Source organism: Nesoenas mayeri (genome assembly GCF_963082525.1).
Source record: "Nesoenas mayeri genome assembly, chromosome: 2".
Classification (NCBI taxonomy): domain Eukaryota; kingdom Metazoa; phylum Chordata; class Aves; order Columbiformes; family Columbidae; genus Nesoenas; species Nesoenas mayeri.
In genome coordinates, this window is record NC_137543.1 from 73981525 (window position 1) to 74004827 (window position 23303).

The 23303-nt window shown below is 37.8% G+C and overlaps 1 protein-coding gene across 3 annotated transcripts in view; it reads left to right on the forward strand.

The window, feature by feature from the left end:
* LOC308053416 (aromatic-L-amino-acid decarboxylase-like) overlaps positions 1–23032 on the forward strand; it is a 46424-nt gene extending 23392 nt beyond the window's left edge. For all 3 annotated transcript variants that reach the window (XM_080364273.1, XM_080364274.1, XM_080364275.1), the window contains 7 exons: positions 1844–1938; positions 4155–4222; positions 7757–7833; positions 11218–11237; positions 11962–12060; positions 18755–18856; positions 22675–23032. In XM_080364273.1, the coding sequence (XP_080220399.1) occupies positions 1844–1938; positions 4155–4222; positions 7757–7833; positions 11218–11237; positions 11962–12060; positions 18755–18856; positions 22675–22899 (686 nt within the window). In that variant the 3' untranslated portion in view covers positions 22900–23032. The remainder of the gene's footprint in view (positions 1–1843; positions 1939–4154; positions 4223–7756; positions 7834–11217; positions 11238–11961; positions 12061–18754; positions 18857–22674) is intronic.
* Positions 23033–23303: the final 271 nt, after the last annotated feature.

Sequence of the window (23303 nt, forward strand, 5' to 3'; positions counted from 1 at the left end):
CTTTGCTGCTATTTTCTAAAATTACAGAATCACAGAATCACAGAATGTTAGGGATTGGAAGAGACCTCGAAAGATCATCTAGTCCAATCCCCCCCTGCCAGAGCAGGAACACTTAGATGAGGTTACACAGGAAATCGCCAGTTTAAGCCACGTTGAGTCATTTCCAAGTCATTCTTCAGTGCCCGTGTCCAGATAAAAGGAAGCTACTTATAGATGAGACCCTCAGTTTTCTATCTAATATTAAGCCAAGTGGCAAGCTTGCATTCTCAGACAGTAGAGGGGACAAAAAAACCTCAAGAGTTTTTTTTTAGAGGGCGGGAGTGTGTGTTAGGACACAGTGTTAAAGCTTACTGTAAGTGCTTCAGTTTGTAACATTTTTCTTCAAGCCCTTCTAAGGACTATTAAAAGCAGGAAAATATGCTCCAAGACCACTTGTGTATTCTCCTTAATCCTTACTCTCCCTTCCTCGATTTTCTTCCTCTTGCAATAAAACAGGACAGGTACCAGGGTGTTTGATACAGTGGTTGAGCCCTGGACTCTTCATAATGTTTCTGTTCTATCTGTTGTGCCAGCTTTGATCTGCAGCAAGGCCTGGTCAAAAGAACTCACTTGCTAGCTGGTAACAATGAAACAGAACTGCACTGTGTCTAGTCAAATGTACATTTAGAACAGGAAATTTATAGCTACAAGCAATTGGAAGCAGCCTCACAGAAACACAGAACAATTTGATGTTCTGTTAATTTATTCAGGTGGGGCCTAAAACATCAGGGGTTTGTGAGGTGGTGACTTGCTCTGGGAGGTTTTATGGTAGCTTTTCTCTGTGCAGGTGAATTTTCTTCTTAATATACATGAGCAGTACTCCCATGAAATAAAGGCAGTGTCTGAAACCAAGTATATTTAAAGATAAATAATAAATTGAACTTTGAACATGTTTTCAAATATACGTAAGTCGTGGATTTTATGATTAATATTTTAGTGACTTTCTCCAGACATTTATGCAAAAAGAAAATGTCGTTCACAAGAATGACTATTACAGCATGAACTTGGTGTCCCATTGCAGATCTGAATGGATGTACATCTGTATGGGGAAATACCCATCAGAATTATTTGGCAACCAGTGTAAAGATGTTATGTGGGCTTCAGTCATCAACCAGAATTGTTACCGTGTGCATTAATACAGATGACATATAGCAGAGTGTGAATACTAAATCAGAGAGAATATATGGGAGGCTCATATGCTAAAATATTTCTGCAGAAACTATTCAGTGACTAATCAAAACTAGCACTTTCCTAACCTTCCAAAGCTTGCTCTTGCATATGTGTCTCAGTCCTTGAAATAAATAGTTTGCTGCTCATAGTTGAAAATCATGTGCACTCACAACTATCAACATGTAAAACATACTGTTTAGAAATATGTGTTTGTGATTAATGAGTTAGAAGTGGGGAACACAGGTGAAACTCTAGCTCCTCTTGCTAAAGTAGATAGTTCTATTAGCATAGAAAAGATAACCACTTCTCTAGATATACATTTTTAAATAATGGGTCTTAAATCAAAATAATTTAATATTTTAAGTTGCTTAATGGTAATACAATAAACCTAGATGTGTAAGGACTCTGTTCCAGTAGAAATAAGGAGGAAGAATAATATTTTATGTATACATCTTTATGTATTAATAGAAACCCAGATGGTAGAAACATTTGATCTCTTAATTTAATTTTAAATTGGGAAAATAATGACATCAAAGAAAAAGCTCTCAGGCACTTGGTTGCATGCAAATTAACGGGGTTTTTGAATCTGCTGCTTAGCTTATTTCCCCTCTAATTACTTTTTTTTTTTTATTAGGCAATAAGGAAAATATTTGGATGCATATTGATGCAGCCTATGCTGGGAGTGCATTCATCTGCCCTGAATTCAGGCATCTTCTAAACGGAGTAGAGGTGAGTGAAGTGTTTCTTTGATAGCAGCCTGCTAAAAACAGCCTCTTACATGGAATTTGTAGGTCTCTTGTGCATCCAACATTAATGGCTCTTCCAGCATCTCTTAAGTATGTTGCACTTCAGTTTGCAATGCAAATGCCTGTATATTCTATATGCATCACTAATGTTAACATAATTTTTACTGGTTTATTCTGGGAGTATCCAAGTTACCAGAGTATGTAAAAGATTGTCATTCGAAACAGCATATAATCGTGAATCAACAAATTGTCTTACAAAACAGAAAGAGGAACACCTACTCAAAAATCCAAAAGGGCACATTTATAACACCCTAATTCTACAATAGACACACAAAAAATAATTTAAAAAAAAAAATTATTCAACTGACTAATGAGCTCATTATGTCTGATATTTTGCTTTCATCCTGGAAATCATATAGGATACAGCCAGTAGCTATATCTCAAACAGACAGGGTTTAATAACCAAGAGAACTCAATTAAATATTCCCCCAACAGCACTCCTCCTCCTATTCCCCACTCGCTGAACTACTTGGCATTCAGTTGCTCAGATAAGAATGCTTCAATTTCCTGCTGCTCCCTCAGACAGTCAGATAAGTCCATGTCTTCCATGTCAGTGGAGAAAACATTGCTGTTTGGTAAAGCCAGAAGTTCAAACACAGCACTGATATGTAGTGGCTAATGAAGAAAGGGAGGGAAAACCCCCTCACAAATAAAGCATTTCTTTCTGACTCCTTTCTTTTATCAGCAAATGAAGCTGCTTGTAATTTCCTGTGGGGGAATATTTTTTAAATTATCGTTATTGGTTCCTGAAGGAGATGAAACAGCATCCCTTCTCTGCGCCAGCATTTGTCATAAGAGCAAATAATTAACAAGCATTAGTAGGTTTCCTACCTTGCATAGTACAGTGAGATAGATAGATAGATATATAGATAGATAAATAGGTAGGTAGACAGACAGACAGGCAGACAGACGGATAATCTCACGTCAAGTGAAATGGGCCTGTTACATGATTTATATAAACATATATTGTGAATGCTTGTTCTATGTTGGTTTTTCTTTTGACTTAGATGAAAAAAATGACTTCTACTCAAGGAAAACACCCTGTCAGGAAAAAAAAAAAAAAAAAAAAAAAGTAATTTCCTGGTCAGTTGTAGTTTTATGAATGAATGCAATATGCAGATTCTGAACTAAAGATATGATTTGTCTCTAAGCATGAGTTTTGTGTGTACGTGTTTAATATTCCTGGAAATAGAAAGCTTACTGAGTTGTTTTTGGAAACTGAGTGTACCTGAATATGCAGATTTCATTTTAGTTTACATCAAGATTTATACTTTTCCATAACATATATAAATATAACTCCAGTATAAATTGGGGAATGACCTGTTAGAGAGCTGCATAGGGAAAAGGGACCTGGGGGTCCTGGTGGACAACAGGATGACCATGAGCCAGCACTGTGCCCTTGTGGCCAGGAAGGCCAATGGCATCCTGGGGTGTATTAGAAGGGGGGTGGTTAATAGGTCGAGAGAGGTTCTCCTGCCCCTCTACTCTGCCCTGGTGAGATCACACCTGGAATATTGTGTCCGGTTCTGGACACTGAGGGGTGACCTCATTAATGTTTACAGATATATTAACGGTTAGGGTCACGAGGATGGAGCCAGGCTCTTCTCAGTGACAACCAGCGGTAGGACAAGGGGTAATGGGTTCAAATTGGAACACAAGAGGTTCCACTTAAATTTGAGAAGAAACTTCTTCTCAGTGAGGGTGACAGAACACTGGAACAGGCTGCCCAGGGGGGTTGTGGAGTCTCCTACTCTGGAGACATTCAAAACCCGCCTGGACACATTCCAGTGTAACCTCATCTAGGTGTTCCTGCTCCGGCAGGGGGATTGGACTAGATGATCTTTCAGGTCCCTTCCAATCCCAAACATTCTGTGATTCCGTGATAACAAATTCTCAATATCTTGATAATACCAATAGCCTAGCTACACAAATATCCGGAATTCCAACCCCCAAATAAATGAAGATTTAACTACAGTAATTTTTAAGCAAGGTGATGTCAGCAGGAACATTATCTATAAAGTCCCAAATCAGAAATTAATTTGTAGGTAATGTGTACTCAGACAATTTGAGAAAGATGCATCATTAGCACAAGGATCCTTTTCTATTTCATAATTCTGTTTTTTATTTATTCCTTGTCAGTTTGCAGATTCATTTAACTTTAATCCTCATAAATGGCTACTAGTGAATTTTGACTGCTCCGCTATGTGGTAAGTATGACAGTAAAATAGACAAAAATCCCACATTAAATTATTCTGCCTTCCTAACAGTAGACATTTATTTACATTTCTCAATAGAAATGAGGAGTTCTGGATAGCTTTAACTCCTGTAAATTATTTACAAAATTCACTCTTTCACTTAATCCAAGTTTCAAAAAAAAAGCAAAAATTAGAAATAGGTCTGAGCTCTGCCTTATGTTCCAGAGAGGGAGAAATCTGGGAAAGTGTGCAGATTCAGACTTGTTCCATTTTGTGACTGTTTAAAACATAAATGAAAACTCTTTATTTAAGGATGTTAATGCAGTGAAGAGCATGCTAGTCAGAGCTTTCTTTTCTTTTCCATAAAATTTCTCCTTGTTTGAGCCTTGATTCGGAAGTTTTCTAAAAATGCTTGGTGTCTGGCTGATGAAAAGCATTCATTTTCAAAAGGACTGTTTATGAAATTTTGTACTGAATTTTAATTTCCCCAGGTGACAGAAGAGATGACCTTTTGATATAAAAATTTGCCAAAGTAGAAACCAGTACATATAATTTGAAACAAAGCAAAGTATCATAGCTGTAATAATAAGAGTAACAACAACATCCCTTAGCAGATGATACGATTGTGTCCCAAACTGGAATCTTGAGAACTTAGCGTCACGACTAATTATAGTTATTAGCAAAAGAGCTATTCAGTTAATGCAGACTATTTATCAAAATAAAAGAAAACATTAATTTCAGTTATAATAGAACAAAATTTGCAAAAATGAAAAAAAAAGAAGAAAAAACAATGTTACCAAGAAGACTCTAAAACATCATCCAGAAATAGGTCAACTTATTTAAAAGAAGAAGAAATATGCGATAGTGATCTCTCAGTTGCCTTTGCTTCACCTTCAACCTTTTAAAAATCCACAGCAAAGCTGGCTTTTGCACAAATATGTATATTATTCAGATACATATTACATTTTTGAATTTAAGAATTTTCCCAATGTACTCCTTAGAGTAAGTGGCTTACATTTGGATTCTGATTCATCAGTATTTACAGTGATTAACCCAAGACTACAGCTGATAGGTACCTCCTAACTGTCCGTGTCTGTACACGGAAATGGGGAGAAGATAATTGGTAGTTTATCATTTTTCATTCTCATCACTCCGAGACATTGTTAACAAAGTATATTTTCCATATTCAAGTGCTGGGGTCCTTTAGAGACTGTGCCTTGACACTACCAGTCAATTTTGCCTGACTTGTTTAATTGGTGCTCTGGAATATTGTGAAATAGGAGTGTCTTCTTTCAGAGGGAATGAAAATAATAACATTACAAAGTCTTGGTATTTTTGCTTTTCTTTTATTCTTTTCAGGGTTTAAGTGTTAACTTTTAGTTGGGGAGGTTGTTTGAGAGTTTGAAAGGATGGTGCTTATAGGAAATGTTTACCTGTAGATCAAAGAGAAATTTTCCTGTTGTTTTACACTATGAACTCACCTTGGTTATTGTATCTCACAGTTAAAAAGGATAGAATAGAGTGAGGCTGTTAAAAGCTGCAGTTGTGCAATCCAAGTAAGTCTTCACAAGTTTTCATTGATTTAATCACCTGGACTTTTCTTGTGGGTTTAGTATTACGAGTACTTGATATGTGACTCTGTGTCCCTCAAGGGAGATCTTAGCAGGTCTATTCACATAACATCAAGCCTTAGAAAAATTCTAGTTTAACAAAGAAGTTTTAGAAAAATGTATTCAGGTTCCTTCAACCAGGGGTATTTGCAAAGAAAGTTAAGAACACCACTTCTACCCATTATCAGATCACACTAGCACTTAATGCAAAGAAATTTAAATCTGTAAAGTCTAGACGTGGCATATAGAGGTGCAACTCAACTGGTTCATATGCATTGATGTCCAGGCACTGGATGTATTTTAGTAACCCTTTTACATAGTTCTTCATGGCTGCCAGACCAAGACCGGTGGAGTCCCCAGATGGAACAGGCACCATCTTTTAAAAAAGCAGTAACATCACCAAGGAAGTGCAAGATGACAGTATTTTTATAGTTTCTAAGTGACCAGATGTTCCTGCAGAATAGTTACATATTCCATTCTTTAGCCCAGCATATTACAGGAAAAGGAATGAAGCTCTCCCAAGACAACTAATGATGTTGCTTGTAACTTGACTTAGTTGCTTATAGAATGAACTATTGAAACACAAATATACTAAAGTATCCAAAAGTATCAAATAAACTACAGTAGAACAACTAAGGATTTGTTCACAGTATCTACTGTCATGAAATGTGTTTTCAGGTAATAATTTCTTCCTTCTGTCCACTGGATATTTTCAAGACACAAATAGACTATTAGTAGTTTCTATTGAGAGTCTTTTGAATGTCTTTTACTATTTTTCACGTGCAGAAGCTTACATATCTTCAGCTATGTACTTTCCACACATGAAGGCAAGTACCTTGTTAACCCTGGTACTCTTCTGAACATTAAAGTGAGAGGAGAGCTTTTTGTTTCTTTCAATAAGATATTTTATGAGCATAGGTTAGATGTGGACGACACTGGGAATATGTGCTGGCCTGTGCATTTATACATACACACTAAAATATTGAAAATCAGATTTTTACTTGGAATTTAGCATAAAACATTAAAAACCATAAAAAAACCAGATGCATAGGAAAATCATAAAAGGTTTGGACTTTTCTCACTGAGAGTGTCCCCATGTTGATATAATTATTACTTACTTTGTGAAATATTTATAGGCCTAATATAATTATGTAGAAACCTCTCCCTTTTTGATTTCTGGTTTCTTCTTTTTCTGCCTCTATAAATCACACCGTTTGTAGAGATGAGTCAGCTTACATACAGAGTGAAGCATAAACTAGCAAAATCTTGTTCTTATCCACTGGCAGAATGTAGTTTATTCCTTCTAAAAGGGAATCATTGGCTTTTGAAATTCAGTCCAGTTATATCACCCAGAAGCTGGCAATAGGAAGGACACTTCAGTTTCACCTTGTGCTGTAGTATGTCAGTCAGTACTCATGTATTGGACCCAACCAAGGGCATGGTGGTACAAGAGGGGAGCCCAAGTCTGGACCAGGTGTCTTATCCCTACCAGTGGCTGCCACTGCCACCACAGCACAGACAGACCATGTCCAGCACCCCCAAAGCCTCAGGGCATCTGCACTCTGTGTCTGGGAAGCCACAGTTCTGTACTGCAGTAATTTCAAGGCAACTTCTGTTGACTGCAAACATGAACATTGCTTCAGCTAGTTGCACATTCTGGAGTGTCTATCACCATAAAAAGATCCTCTGTGTCTGTTTCTTGTCTGTTTTTAAGTATACAAGTTGTGCAGTCATGCTGCCTATTCCTGCTGAGCCTTGCACTTAACTACTTGTCAGTACTTGTGTGGCTGTGAAAAAGCACTGAAAATGGCACAGGCTGTGCTCAGGAAATACGCCAGTTTAAACACATTCAATTTGCCTTCACTTGTGGAAATTTAATCCCTTAAATTTTAATTCTTAAATTTTGCAATTTTATTCCTTTTTTATTTTCATACAGGGTGAAAAAAAGATCAGACTTAATAGGTGCCTTTAAATTGGAACCTCTTTACCTGCAGCATCACCATCATGAGTCTGGTAATTTTATAATTAAATAAGACTGTTATTGTTTTGTTTCCACACTGATATTTAATGGGAAAAAGGAATTTAAGATCAAAACTGAAATTCTTAAAACTACTTAAGTTGTTTAGGAGCCTATTTCCATTTCCAGGTGCCCCAGGGAGTAAAGCTTATTAAAGTGCAAACACATATATAGTGAGATTTTAGTTAGTATAAAAAAGGAATTGATGGAAAGACATTTTATAAAGCAGCATATGAACACTTTTGTATTGTGATTTCCCCAGCTCCGGATTTACCACTGACTCTTCTTAGAAGCGTTGAAAAAATTCTTAATCATCTTTTGATAGTCATATAAACATATTGGCTGCTGTGCATGGAGTCCCTTCACCTGCCTTTGCCAACATCTCTTGCTCCAGAATGGTTTCAGGATCTGGTTTGGTTTTAGAGTTTCTGAGGTCTGTGACCTTTTTTCTATCTATGCATGTGAGCTCTGATTCAATTTTTCAAATATCCCTGTCAAGACCAAATATTCCCTGAAGCCACACAGCAAAGGTGAGCAGTGTTTGATACCTGTGCTCTGGTTTGAATTGTAGCAATCTGGGACGTTATCCTGTTGCGGCCATGATCTTACATTGATTGCAGAGGGAGCTATGTTCAGACTGCCTGCCCAGTACAAAATGCTCACGAAAGCTCCTCACAAAATGCTGGCAAAGAACCAACAAATCTTAGGCCCTGCACAAAGCTCCTTAATGGATTAGTGTCACTCCATGCACATACCTGGCAACTGCAGAGCGGCATTTGCCATCCTAAAGATGGTTTTACACATTTGGTTAATACTGATCTATTGTGAAGAAGGTCACAGCAGCGCAGTGTCAGCATGTGGTGCAAGTTCCATCGTAACTTTCTCTAGAGGGTGAATCACAAGTGGATGCTCTTACGCTTTAGTCGTCTATCTTTCCTGGAATTGCTGGTGCTGGTCTGTGTTCAGAAGTGTATCCCGAGTACTTTTCTGTCTATTATAGCTATGACTTCATTGACATATAAATTAATACCATCTAGAATTCCACCATTCACTAAAAAGCACTGGGAAAAGAGGATTCTCATGCCTTGGTCCTGAACTAACTGTAATTCTGCATTTTCTTCCTTTTCTACATTTCCAAGAAACACAAATAGAAAACAGTGCAATACACATGATAATGTAGTAACTCTGGAGCTGAGGTTCACCCTCCAAAGGCTAGAATTGTTAACTGGTTTTTTTTCTCCCTTTTTAATGAAAAATACAAGTTATGGCAAATAGCACTATCTGTTATCTATATACGTATATTCCAAAGAGCTAGACTACACTTTGCAAATGCAAATGCTTCTAGTTAAACTGTTAAATCAAATACACACTTATGCTTTCAATAAAATTAGCTAAATCTGCAAAGGTGCTAGGCTGTTACAATCCCTGTTGATTCCTTTGTGATTTATGGGACATCAGCACTCCTGGAAACATGAATTGTCTCATGCAGGGTCTTATTTTCTGAGTAGGTCTCAGGTCTGAGAATTCCCATCATGGTTTACAAGGCAAATGAAGCAGCATTTTTGAATTTGCTCTTCTCTCACTCAAGAATTTAAGTGAGCAGAAAAATATCTCTATCTGTGAGCAGTTACTCTTAATAACCATCTGGCAATTATGTGTGCCTCCAAGGGGAAAGTCTTTATTTTGTCATTAATTATAATTTTATGTGATTTGCACATCACACCAGGAAGATTATACTAGCTTGCCTGGCAACTCAGGATCCAGGTCAGATTCTAGTGGCGGTGCTGGAAGAATGCAGCTTTACACTCTGTTGTGAACGCCACATACGCTCCCACAATGCAATTCCTCCCAGCTAGATACAGATGTGAGACTAAGGCCTGTAATCAAGGACTCATCATTGACTGCATTCTGCTCCACAGCTTTTGAAAGGTGTTGTTGTGGATCATTAGACACAGCCCCTTACAGGAATGTAGGTTTATTTATCTATCACCAGTTGCTTTACTCTCTTTGCTACTAGTCCTGCAGCCATCAAATAAAAATGGCTGCTATGACGTAAAAGAATACGAATGTTATCAAATTAACTTGTTACTGAGCTGAGACAACCAGGTTCATTTCCTGAAGTTCAGGAACAGTTTTATGACTGTTGATTGTTGTGTGTTGTTTTTTTCCGTTTGTTTGGGTTTGTTTTTGTTGTTGTTGTTGTTTTTAATCTGGGAAATAGCCTAGTCACAGGTTCACAGGTTAAAGAATCAAATGGCTATATGTTGTAGTGAGGAAGGACCATGTTTTTTCTTATGTTTTGGCTGCATAGATGAGAGAACATTGGCAAGAGAGCTTGTAACACAGGAAATACAGTCTTTTTACCCCCAGAAAATGCAGAGGCTGAGCATTACATAAGTGACATAAACTGGTCAAATTCAGAAGCTACAGTTCTACATAGTACCTTGCAGTTATGCAGTTGCAGGAGCACTTCAAATATCAGTACATACTTTCCTATGATGCTTATGCTCCTCTGCAGAATAATGAGGCAGAATAAGAAAGCCAATGGATGCTTCCACACTTTCCTAAAGCAGTGGTTTAGATTTCAGTCAGTTTAATTTCTGTTGCTGGCTCATTGTAAGTAATCTAGCTTTGTTTTACAGTTTCCTTTACAGTGAAATGAGTGTAATCACCTGATTCAAAGAAAAAGTATATGCATCTTGACTCTGTGTGCTCATATAAAAGATAACTAATAACACTCTCTGCTTGCCTCCGTGGACCGCTTTGTGGCTTGGTCAGTCTGTGTTTCTGGGAGGTTTTAAGTGCATCAAATGAAAAAAAGCCATAAAAAAATGCAGAATGCTGTTCTCCAAACAGGAAGAGGTCAATCCTGAATCAAATTTTCAAGTCACTTATTAAGCATGCTTAAGAATTAGCAACAAATATGTAGATGAGTATAAAAGGTAGTTAGAAGCAGAGAATAAATGATGAAATGAGTGTGGGGATTCGGCATACTGTTTCAAGCAAACAATACTTGCAATTTAATCCACTATTTCTTTTCCTTACAAGAGAAAAATAAACACAATATTTAGTCCACTGTCTCCACAGTATCTGAAGTATAATAGAAAGGAAAAAATGTGTATCTTCTTCTAAAAACCATTTAACTTGTTACTGGTATATTCTGCCCAGCTAAGGAATGAAGCTCACTACAAGCACCTCCATTTATTGTGCTGCCAGGTATCCTACCAGGTGTTTAGCGCTCCTGTTGATAATGATAATATTGCAGTTGGTAGCAAACATAAAGGACAACAAAGATATAGCTTTTTAAATAGCATTAGAATAATTGTAGTTTTTGGCTGTTGTGATGAAACAATGTGAACATTTTTCTCTTTAACTTCCAGGCCTTGTAACAGATTATCGGGTAAGTACAGCATCAATGTAATAATTACTACTATTAATTGTATACTCTGATATTTCTGGGACTTTCATTTTCTATTACTATTATAGACCTCAAAACTTGATGTTTATTTCCAGGAAGGATGCAGCTTGCTAAATTTGTAGCATTCCACCAGCTGAAACTGTAAACTCTATCTTTTTGAAAAAAATTGTTTAAAAGCAGAAATCATCTTGCATGTGTAAAGTCTCAAGGTTTAAGAAGTAGAAGTAAATGTCCTAAAGATTTTTTTCCGTAACAGAGTGAATATTACATTTTTTAAAATGCACTTGTGTTTTAACCTTTGACCAATAGAAGAATCACTGTTGTTTTCAAATGGAAAATGGGCCAGTCATTGTAGATGTGAGCCCCACAACTGTAAGCAAGCCCATGTAAATGAGCTTCTAAGATACTTATTTTTCCAAAGCCTTCAAGGAGAATTCAGGATGCACAAATAAAATTTGATTTGCCTTGTAACCCTACCATTCTGACACCAATATCCTTTTCTAATTTTCATTTGAAAAATTTAAATATGAAGCAGTCGCACCAGGGCATTAACCAGAAACAGACACTTCTACTACCAACTGACCCACCTTCAGCAATTGTCTGTAGGAAGTGGCAATGTGGCATGCCTCAAATCATTGTAGAATGCACAATTTCTGCAGCATCACTACAGAGGTGACTTCTAATGTGGGTTCTCCTTGCCTTGCAGCACTGGCAAATCCCCCTGGGCAGGCGGTTCCGCTCCCTGAAGCTCTGGTTTGTGCTGAGGATGTACGGGGTCAGGGGACTGCAGGAGCACATCCGCAAGGTGACTGTGATTTGCCTTCTTGGGTAACCTGCAGTGGGAGGCTAAGGGAAAATGAGCTTGCTACCTGTCTTCTCTTCATGACTCCTGCACACAACAGAAAGCACAGACAACACTTTTGGACAGCTGGGTACAACAGGACTGCTCTTTGCTTACCTCACATACTATCAGAGTTTCATATCATGCCAGGATTGAAACTGTCATTGGTTTTTCTCTTTAGATTAGACAAGTCTAAGAATTTGGAATTTCTACAATGTGGGACCATAGTTCCCTCAGAAGTTAAGGCAGAGCACTTTAATGGTTTTATTGGGGAAAAACATGTTTATTCATGACTTCTTCATTTTACTATGTGCTTGCATTGACAACATGCTTAGGTTATGATTAAGCTCACTGGACTGTAGTTATGATACAGTAACTTACTGGGCATGTCTGCCTCTGCTGTTTCTTTGTTTTCTGTTTAAAATCCATTTTTTTAAATTTTTTTTTTTTTAAAAAAAGGATGTGTACAAAATAGAGTTTGTTAACATTATTATGATTAAGTACTAAGTTTATGCTTGAGGTAAAAAGAAGGGGGTTTTTATCAGTAAAAAACACACTTGGCACCAGTCTAAGTTATACATATACTTGCTCTGTAGCAGGAGAGTCAAATTCAAGCATATCTTTCACCTTTATGAAGTTTAAGGAATCTTCTAGTGAGGGGAGATCCATGACTTGACTCTAGATATTTACAAAAATACCCATTAGCTAAGAGCTGGTCTAGTATACCGAACTCTCTGCAGACACACATTCCTTTCTGTTATGGTACTAAACATATTAATTCCTAAGAAAGGCTTTTTCCACTGTTGTAAGGTCACTCCATGAGTAAGTTTCTTCTGATTTGAAAAGGTTCTGGGATGGAGGGTACCCTCTTCGCTTCTCGTTTTTATCACAATATAATAATCAACTGACTGCACAGATCTCTGAATTGGACTTTTATCCCTAGTGAGGCTCTCAGGAATATACATTTTGACAACAGTGGCAAACCCGAGGTTCTGTTGTCCTTGTGGCAAACTGATGCTTAGCTTTCTGATGAACAATTGACACAAGATTTGTTATCACTATAGTAGGCCACCATTACAGTTTCTACTAGGTTTCTCTCTCACATCAGATTTCTGGAGACTACAATTATTTATATGACGCCAAGTTTTTAAGTAGGGCTAAATCTCTAACTTGGAAAAGTGAGGGTTGGAAACCTGGAATTAATTACATGGTATTTTATCAGGCTGATTTGTACAGGTCAGTATTTACATTCAACAGGTTTCCTCTTTCCCTGTCTCCCAGACATTTCCATGACTGTCCAGCCAAAAAGTGCTTGCTGTGCTATAATCAGAGCTGACGACCATTTTTTTATACTTTCCGTGATAACACAGTTCAGGAAGGCCTAGCAAATCAATCTCTTCTTAAACATACTGACTCCAAAGTAAAATTTCAATATCTTCCCTTATATTTAAGTGTAATTCAGGCAGCTAGACTTCTAAGGATTTGTTGAATTGAGTGTGTATTTTTAATATTTCATTAGGGACTACAGTGTTCCCTGGTGTATGGAAAAAATAAGTTATGACCTTATGTTTGCAACTTTGAAAAGATAAGAGGGGTAATTAAGTGCAGAATTTGTGTCCCTGTATACTGTTGTCAAACTGGAACTATTAAGTTAGTTTCTTCTCACACTTTTCCCCAGATGAGTGATGACAAAATCTAGTGGGTTCTAAAGCAGCTTTCAAAAAAAGTCAATTCTATCTCCAGCGGTTCTCTGTTGAACTTACCTTTAGATAAACAATTGCATTTCATTTGCTGCCTTCTCTACCAGTATTTAAGATATATGTTGCAAGTTTGTAGACATATTGGCAAAGTTCTATCAGCACTGCAAAATAACATTTATTAAATGTGTTTCATAACTTGTTCGTTTCTTCTCAGGAATTATCTTTGATTCCAGTTATATTGTGATGACTTTTCTTTCAGTAGTACAGTAATGAAGTATGTAAACCAGCCTGACACTGGTTTATATTTTCAAGCCTACAGACAAGTTTCGGAACAAAAAGTAACTTGGAGCTTCACTTGTTAACTTCACTTTAACACTGCTTGTCCCAGTGCTTGGCTTTGAAATTTGCTTTCTTTTAAACACATCGTAGCATCTTGCAATAACAGCTTTTATATTCCCATTGCTGGCAAAGGCGGGCCTTGAAGAGAAGTGCTCGTACTTCTAGCTGAAGTCCTTCTAGTGAAGTCCTGTAGTTTCCAGAATTATTTCTGAAGCTGCTTTTATTACAGTGGGTTATAGAGTGGGCACAGGTGCAATAAGAAGAGATATAGAACAGCAACAGCAGCAGGTACTGCATCCTTCAAGTGGAGAGCAGGGGCCTGGAGCTGGGGGCAGGAGAAGAACTGCTCTGTGTTGTGTCATTAAGGAGTTGCCCCAGGGAAGGGCCAGGGGCACCGAATCAGGCAGAAGAGCAGAGGTTTGAAACAGCTCCTTGGGCTGGAACCTGGGGAAGGGGATGACTGGTTTGGGATGTAGCATGCAGCTGTATACCACATAGTTTCCATATGTCAACACATCTGTGTGTAGGACATGTCGTTCCTGTTTGTGCTATACCACAGCAGCTAAGGCATGCCTATTCAGATGCTGGGCTGGGCCTTACTGGGATATTTGGGACCCAGGGTTTAAATTCCTTTCTGAGTTTATGCAAATCCCAATACAGATGCTGTGCTTACCTAGGAGGGGGGGGGGAAACAACCAAACAAAAAACAAAAAAAAACAAACCAAAACCCAAGCAACAACAATAAAACTGTGGTAAAGGGGAGGACAGTCATCTCTGAAGGATGTGGGGAGCGAAAAATACAGATTTTGGAGGTAAATCCCAAAGTCACAAAGATGTACCAAGAGGTCAAAACCAACAAGAACAGCAGTCTTCCAGATTCGAAACACTCAGAGTCAGTATAAATGTGACAAGCAAATGGTTTGTTTGTAAATTGTCAGTTTGCACACTGCTTGAGTGTGTATCACTCCTTTGTCAGTTTATTTCCCCTCCAAGAGCTCAGAAATAATCTGAGAAATTTAGCAGTTAATGTTTCTGCATATCATCCCTACAAGTATTCAGGTAAATCCTCCACAGGACTAGCAGAATTCAGTGTACCGCATCCTTCTTTCTTCACTGAGGATAATGAATTCCATTAAATATTAACAGCAGAGACTGAGAAACTGGAAATGTACAAAACAGCAATGCCAGAGAAAGTGTTTCAACTGGGGAGTGGAACAGTCCAAGTGACTCTTGAGAAGATAGCGTTTTTCTTCAGAGTGTAGTGGGATGTGAGCTAAGGCAGGCAGAAAGGTGAAATCTATAGGAGAAAGTGTATGAAGTGATTGAGACTAGGCAGGTATGCTGATTTGTATATATACATTAATGTATCCTGATGCTCCAGAGAAGCTCCCTTTAATCAAAACCTATTCTAGTTCTTTAAGACTTTGCCCAAAAATCAAAATTCAGTTTAACCATGTCAATGCAGGACGATTTCTATTTCTATTTCTATTTCTATTTCTATTTCTATTTCTATTTCTATTTCTATTTCTATTATTTATTTCTATTCACACACATAGACAAATACAGATTTATTAAATTGGGACCACATCTTAATGCCTTACGAGTTTTCTGTTGCCATCAATGACTATGTGAGACATTTCCTTTAATCCCAAACATTCAAAAGAATTAGATCCCTTTCTTTTTTCCCTTCTCACTGCAGAAGAGCAATGGTTCATTATGTGAGATAGATAGTGATACCCAAAAATTCCTTACAAGCTTCTTTTCTTCAATGTGCTAAATTTCACTATGAGAAGGACTGATATTCTGTTACTACATACTAAGACTTTTCAGGTCGCTAATGCAGTCCATGGGATTCCACTTTGAAAACCCATGTGATAAAGGAATTGTCCAAATGATCTTGCTGGGAAGACTATGTGAGTTGGTTTGTGTACATGCACTTTTTGTTGAGTTATGTAACGGTGTTAAACAAAACAATTTTTAAAGTGTAAATAATATTTGACCATCAACTTTAAATTAAATGAGCTACAGACACAGCATAACACCAACGTCAAAATAAAAAGCATTCGGAGGCTTAAAATATCCATAGGTCAGGCTCGGTATGTGCACATTCAGCAGAAAACTGAGAACAACCTGTCAGTTTTTACCTCTCGCTCTTTCCTGTCCTCAGTTTCAGTGCCTATGGTTTTCCAAACAGGACATTATTTTCACAGTTTACCTGCATGTCTTGAAAAAATGAAGCACTAAAGCCACATGTGTTTTCCTGTGAGTTATTGCCACGCTGATGTCCAGAGTGTGGGCACAGCTCTTGGACTCACAGAGGCAGGTGTGATGCCTAAAAGCCCTTTGGTTTTACGGAGTTTGAACTTCCAGACTTAATAAAGTTAACTTTATTGGGTTTAATTATGTTTGGTTGCAACAGTCTTTGTAAGAGCCACTCAGGATAATAACTTTGGATAACTGAGTTAAGCAAAGCTCTACAGGTGAAACTTCAGCTGATCTCCACTTTCTCTCTTTCCAGTTCTGTAAACTCTAAAACACCTGGTGCCCCCCTGTGGCTTTACAAATTATTGCTAGTTCTTAAGACTCGCTGTGATTAAAAGCATACCTGCATCCAGGCATGAATACAAAATACTTCCAGAATTTTGATTAGTCTTTTACTGAATATTCTCTATTTTTCCTTGCTTTTATTTCTTTCAAATTTCTGAAAAATCCTTTAGTGCAAAAAGTGACGCATAAGTAGAGAGGTATAAATACCATGTAGAGCATGGGTCTAGAGTTTTCTTGTACAAACTACTCACAGTAAGCCAAATCTTAGATTTTAGTTTTATTTAGTTCTTCCATGGGTAAATTTTGATTAATTAGTTAGCAATTACATTCAGATGAACAGTTGTGAACTTCTCATTTCGCTGAACACAATATTTTAATGGTTTTGATTTCCAAGACCTAGTACATGCAGTGTGAAAAGTTGTAGAGCTGTGTAAACTACATCAGTTTGGTTAAGGTTATAGAACATGAAGGAGGAGACAGTAAAAGACTGATACAACACGTGCACATTTTACATATGTTTTCCATGTGCACACAAGTATCTGTATGGATACACATACTTCTGGTCAGTCTTCATACCTGTAGACTGTTTATATCATGTCTTGGAAAAGATTGGGCATTTTATTAGTCTCATCAGTGATGTAAGGAGCTTCCATTTGGATTTTAGAGGGAGATGATTAAATGGATGTAACAAACAGCAGAGATGAAGTGGTAACAACAGTAAGATTGGCTGGTTTCATGAGATACCACTCTGTCCAACATGAAGATTTTGAATCAATGTTTTGATTCAATATAAACAATGCTTTTTATATTTTAAGAAACAAACAAACATCAAAATGTCGGGTTTTTTGTTTGTTTGTTTGTTTTTTTCTTTTTTCTTTTTTTTCCCTTTTTCTTCTTTTCAGTAATTTCTGTTTTTCCTTCTTGCCCTTTTGGAAAAAGTTCCTGTGAGATGAAACATTCCGTATCTAACCCTGACACAATTTTTGTTTGAAGTCTGTCCTCGAACTTGCAAAAAGGCAAAAGTGCAAAGCAGGGAAAAAAGTATGGAGCTAGTTGTTTATTTTTATAAATTTTTTTTGCAATCATTGATACATAAAACTTAAGGAACTTTTAAACACCGTCTTAGATGTCGCTGGACTCATTTTTGGCTATTGCATTAAGGCAAACTGTAATTCTAAGAGCTGGTTGTTGCTGTCTTCTTTTTGGGGGGGGGTTAGTGAGCCCTAATCTGATGATAGCCAGTGAGAGAGGCACTGGATAAGGCGCTGCAGGTATCTGATGAGGATAGGTGTTCTTTTTTTCCAAGTGTTATTGAATTCATTTTCTGTGATTATGCAAGCATCACTGACAGATGTTAAGACATCCCTGCTGGTTGTTATGTCTCTTGGCATTTTTCCTGTTTGTTTGATTTTGGAGAGCACTGGTTGCCTATGCTTCAAAATAATTGTTCTGGCTTGGTGCCCAATGTTATTCCCCACTAACTTTTAAACAGGTTGGCTGAGGTTCACTATCTACTTTCCTGATTATACTGCCACCACTTTTCAATGGAACCTGACCGCCCAGGTCAGAGGAGTGAGCACGTTCCATCCTTCTTCACATTTACTCTCCTATTTAATGGACTCTTATAGAGAGTGTATCTTTCCAGCTTATTTTGCACTGTAATTGTGATCATTTTCTCTCTATCTGTGCATCTCCCCCTTTACCCACAAGAAGTTTTGGACTCTTCAGCAATTCTCAACCAAAATGGAGAACGGCAGAAAGCCTTAAGAAGAAATATTACAATTATTTACTATTAATCTGGTATCGTGACAGTTACAAAACTGTGCTGACACATTTAATTACAAAACAGACTAGTATGGCCTAAGGCAGACTGAGTGGCTAATACAGTAATGTGTCAATTTGGTCTCTGAAAGTCATAAATGGGATGTAAGTGAACAAAAACAGATGGCAACATGTGAAAATTATCACATAGCAGAAGAAGGAACTGAGAAAAAATATTAGACATGGAAAGCATAACTTTTCTCTTGATAAATCAAATTAATACAACACAGGTATTGTCTTTCCCTTCTCAGCACATCAGGCTGTCACATCAGTTTGAAGATTTAGTCCTTCAGGATGAAAGATTTGAGATCTGTGCTGAGGTTATCTTGGGACTAGTCTGTTTTCGGCTAAAGGTAAGGTAGCTGAGACCTCCTATGTCTTCGTCATGTTTTATAGCAACAGAATAACCTGCAATAGAACATAGTCTTTGTAGCTAATACACTTAATTATTTTTTAAAGAAAGTAGTGGGAGTTCATGTAAATTAAAGCAGATTAAGGAAAGAAGATTAAGACAATTTTGTTAAAACTTAATCATATGCTTAAGAGAAATTAAAGCATATTAGGGTGTGCAAATTTACAGTCAGGACAAACAAATGGTCTTAGTCTACACAGTCATACACAATTACTGTTATATGTTTCATGGACTTTGATGATTATTTTAGTATATTTTCCTAGACATTTATATATGATGTGTGGATGTGTGTGTGTGTTTCTTGTCAACCTAATTTTCCATGTGTGTATATTTAATACAAAATTATATATCTATTTATACGTATCATTGCTATTATGGAAGAAGACTAGAATAGTAAACTTTTTTAAAGTTTTCTTTCAAGAATACATTTTCATTTATAAAATCCTACAGTCAGACTGGACAAATTGGAGCACAATCTGAGTAAGAACAGGTTGCACAGGAGGCCACATTTCCAGCTGCCCTTGGCCCTGGTCTCCTTTTATTTGCTGAACATGATCCTTCAGCTCCTCTTTGCCTTTCATTCCCCAAAATCTCTGTAAGTGCTAAACTCCTTGACATAGAGACCTCCCCCAAGAGCAAATTAGAGAACCCACTCCACACTCAGGGCATAAGAGCTGCAGGAACTGAGAGGGTTCACCTGTTGCATCAGACATTACAAGGGGATCAATGTGTTGTTTTGGGTAAAGAACTCATTTAACAGAAGAGCCTCTGTGAAGGGCTGGATTGTAACACTGAATCTGAACACCAAGCAATAATAATAATAATAACAGCACTGGTTCACATGATACCTAAATCAGCTTATAGCTCTTCTGAAGGCTCACAAGTGCATCTTGGCTCCTTCTGGTTAGTGTGGTACCACTGCTTCTCACAAGTTCTTTTCAGTCATGCAGTTGTCCCAGTTATCTGGCTGAAAACTTAATGAATCTTTAGCCATAAGGTAATGGTGAATTTCTCTGGAATATGAAAATAGATTTGCTTGAATTTATGTTGTTTAAAATGAAAGGAAAAAAAATGGTCTGTTGCAGGGGATCAGATTGATTACAGAATGTGGAGATTTTCCTGTAAGTGGGAACATGAATGGAATTTCTTTCCTAACAAGAACTTTTTAAAGATCTTGAGGAATAGGTTCTCTGGCTTTTATTATTCAAACCAAAATGTTAGTTGTCGCCTGCCCTCTCACATGGAACAAGCAAATGTTAGTTTTGCAGATCCAGAGACAGCTGTTAGTCAGTGCTCTACATTTACTTTAAAGGAACAGACTTGGTGAAATAGAGCATAGCAACATAGGAATTGTCACTTTTGATCAGACCAGTGGTTCATCTACGTCTGTTCTCCTGTCCCTGGTGATCCAGAGGAAGAAATGAGGTCTACAGGGAAATACAATTTCACAATAGGAGGTAAATATTGGACACCTAGCTAAGAAACTTTTGAACAAGCTGTAGAATGAAGAGGTGATTCTGCTGAAAACCAATGTTGAACAGCAGTGTTTTCATCAGTTGTCTTCCCTGTCCAAAAAAAAACCCCAAAACCAACAAAACTAAGAAGCTTTTAAATGAAGAACATTTTATAGTTATTTTTTCAGCTTTATTTGTTTTCTAAATAATTTTTTCAAAAATCTTCCTATGATTTCTGTAACTCATATTAGAAGGGATCTTAGAAGTAGGATACTTGTAAATTCTTTGTAGTCGCAGAAGGACTGAGAGACAGTGGACTTGAATATTTTTCCTTCCCTAGTTCTTGAGAAATCCTTTTTTACTTTTATGCTTACCAGTAACTTCTAAATTTTTGCCTTTCTCACTGTTGAGCATATGGACTAATAATAATGCCTTTCATATTGTAACTATTTCATCAAATGTATCATGCCAAAGGGTTATTTCGTGGCCTCCTTGTCATGTCTGCAGATGAATACAAGTCAAGCTAGTCATTTCTCCAGGGGGTGAGAATACTGTCTTGTTGGAGCTGACAGACTCAATCAGAGCTGGCTGCTGCTTCTCAGAGCTCTGGGAGAGGATTAGTCACTTCTAACTTCAATTTGATGTGACACCCAAGTGTCACAGCAGCCCCTACGTGCAGCTGTGACAGTAGAACAGAAGAGAGATACATAAATCTTTCTCATCCCTCCCGTTCCTCCCGGCCAAAGTCATTAACATCACATAACCCCTTATATTGCCTGAAAGTTAGTGCTGTGCATTTCATATTAAAAACAAGGATCATCATTTGAATGATGGATTGCCTTTGATAAGAAAGCATATCAGATATGTATATCATTGTCACTAGACTGACCCATAATGGCTGGGGACTTGCAAAACACCACAGTTGGCTCTTCTCTTGGGAGCGTTCAAGTTGCGCAAATACCTCCTAGAAAACAAAGGCTAAGCCATGGGTTTCAGGCTCTCATCCAAAATCCCTGACAACTTGTGCTAAGTCAGAATGGTTTTGACTGGGGTTCAGCTCTAATTCTAATATGATCCAAAAAAGCATGATAATAACACAGACATTCTCAGTGCCAATAGGATACTCTGTCTTCCTGATGCTTTGTTGTTATATGGAAAAGGCTAAGCAGGCAAGTCTCAACTGCACGTTTCTGATTTCGATGTTTTCAAAAAGCCCTGTGCTGCTGCAGTAGCACAGTAAACTGCTGATGGACAGTTTTGTCCATTTGCAACTGTTTTACTACAGATAGTGTTCTATAAGGGATCCCTTCTTTCCTTGTTTTATTCAAAGCAATTTACTTCTCATTTTTAAAATCTGATGACATCCTTCATTTGAATCTCAAATGGACTCAAACTAGGAAAACCATCAATTCAACATAAGCTGCACCTGCAAAAGACACAGTACTCCTCCCTGCAGTCCTGTTTCTTTTCAGGGTTGATACTAAATGCTTACAGCTGCTCCAAGGGAAATCCTCACATTTGCTATTTGAGCACAGGGAGAATGAAGGACACAAGCAGGAGATAAAATTCAATACTGCATGAGCGTAAAGTCCCTCTGACCTTCTGTGAGATATTTAACATTTATATCTTTGTTTCCTGGAATGCAGAAGGCTCTTTACTTCCAGAGGGAGGGTCAGTTTACCATGTTTCTAAAACCCCCCGAAAAACTCACTCTGTAAGATTCTGCGGTGAACATTTCCTATAGAATGTGAGGTGAATAGTTTTTTAGGGTTTCTACTGGTAGTATCAAACTTACTCATATGAGGGATACATTACTTTATTGTTTCTTTACTAAGGGTAAGATTTCCATCTTCATATTCAAAAGAGCCTCTCACAGCAGTCACGCTCAAGGGAAGACTGGAGGATTTGTCGTACAAATCTTGGTATAGTTCTTCGCAAACTTTCCTCCCATGTTAGTTTTATTTAATATAAGAAAAGTTTTATGAAATGGATGCAATCATGAATGCTTTTACATTAAGCTACATAGCTCAGGTCCTTAAGTCACAAAAAAGCAGTTGGCTATCACAAACGCCCCAGTGTGAACACTGCTTCGAAATGCCATTTAACCCAGGAATCTCTTTGTAGCTGAAAAATTTTCTCTTGCCCCGTCATCTTTTCATAATCTTTTGATGGCAAAGCACCGGGAGATGTCAAAGTGGCTGCATGATATTAGTGGTACTTGGGCTTGGCTGCTTGGTGCGATTTATATATTCAAAACTTGCTTCTTGAATTTGTCACCATATCCATTGAATTACAATGATTTCAGGGCTCAAATGAACTAAATAAGGAGCTTCTTACAAGCATAAATGAGGCCAAGAAGATTCATCTGGTCCCGTGCCACCTGCGAGAGAAGTTTGTGCTACGTTTTGCTATTTGTTCCCGCGCCGTGGAATCCACTCATGTCAAGTTTGCCTGGCAGCACATCTCACAGCTGGCAACTGATCTTCTGAAAGCATGGGAGCAAAACCACCACCAGCAGCACCAGCAGTGAAGTAGCAGTGGGGAGGAGGAAATCAACTGGCTTTCTCTGTGTTACCAAGCTTTATTTTAGGGGCAGGTGGGAAAGTGAAATTATGTAGGAAAAAAATACAAAACCTGTTCTTATATAGCCCAGCTGCAGTCGCAAACCCCTTGCCAGCAAGTTGTGTTGTAGCCTTACTCATTCCTTCTCTGTGCTGCACTCTTTCTCTTGCCTGTTTCCAGGATGCACATAATCATGGGGGCTGGAGCTGTCTTCTTACCACTTTGTAATCAAGAGCATTTATTGAACCAGGCAATGGAAATTGAAGGGTTAGTGCTCTCTCAACTAACCTGTAGCACAGCCACTCCTCTGTTCACAGATGAAACTGTCAAGTTTTGTCAAATCTCAGCAAATAGTTGGTTTTCACTCTGATC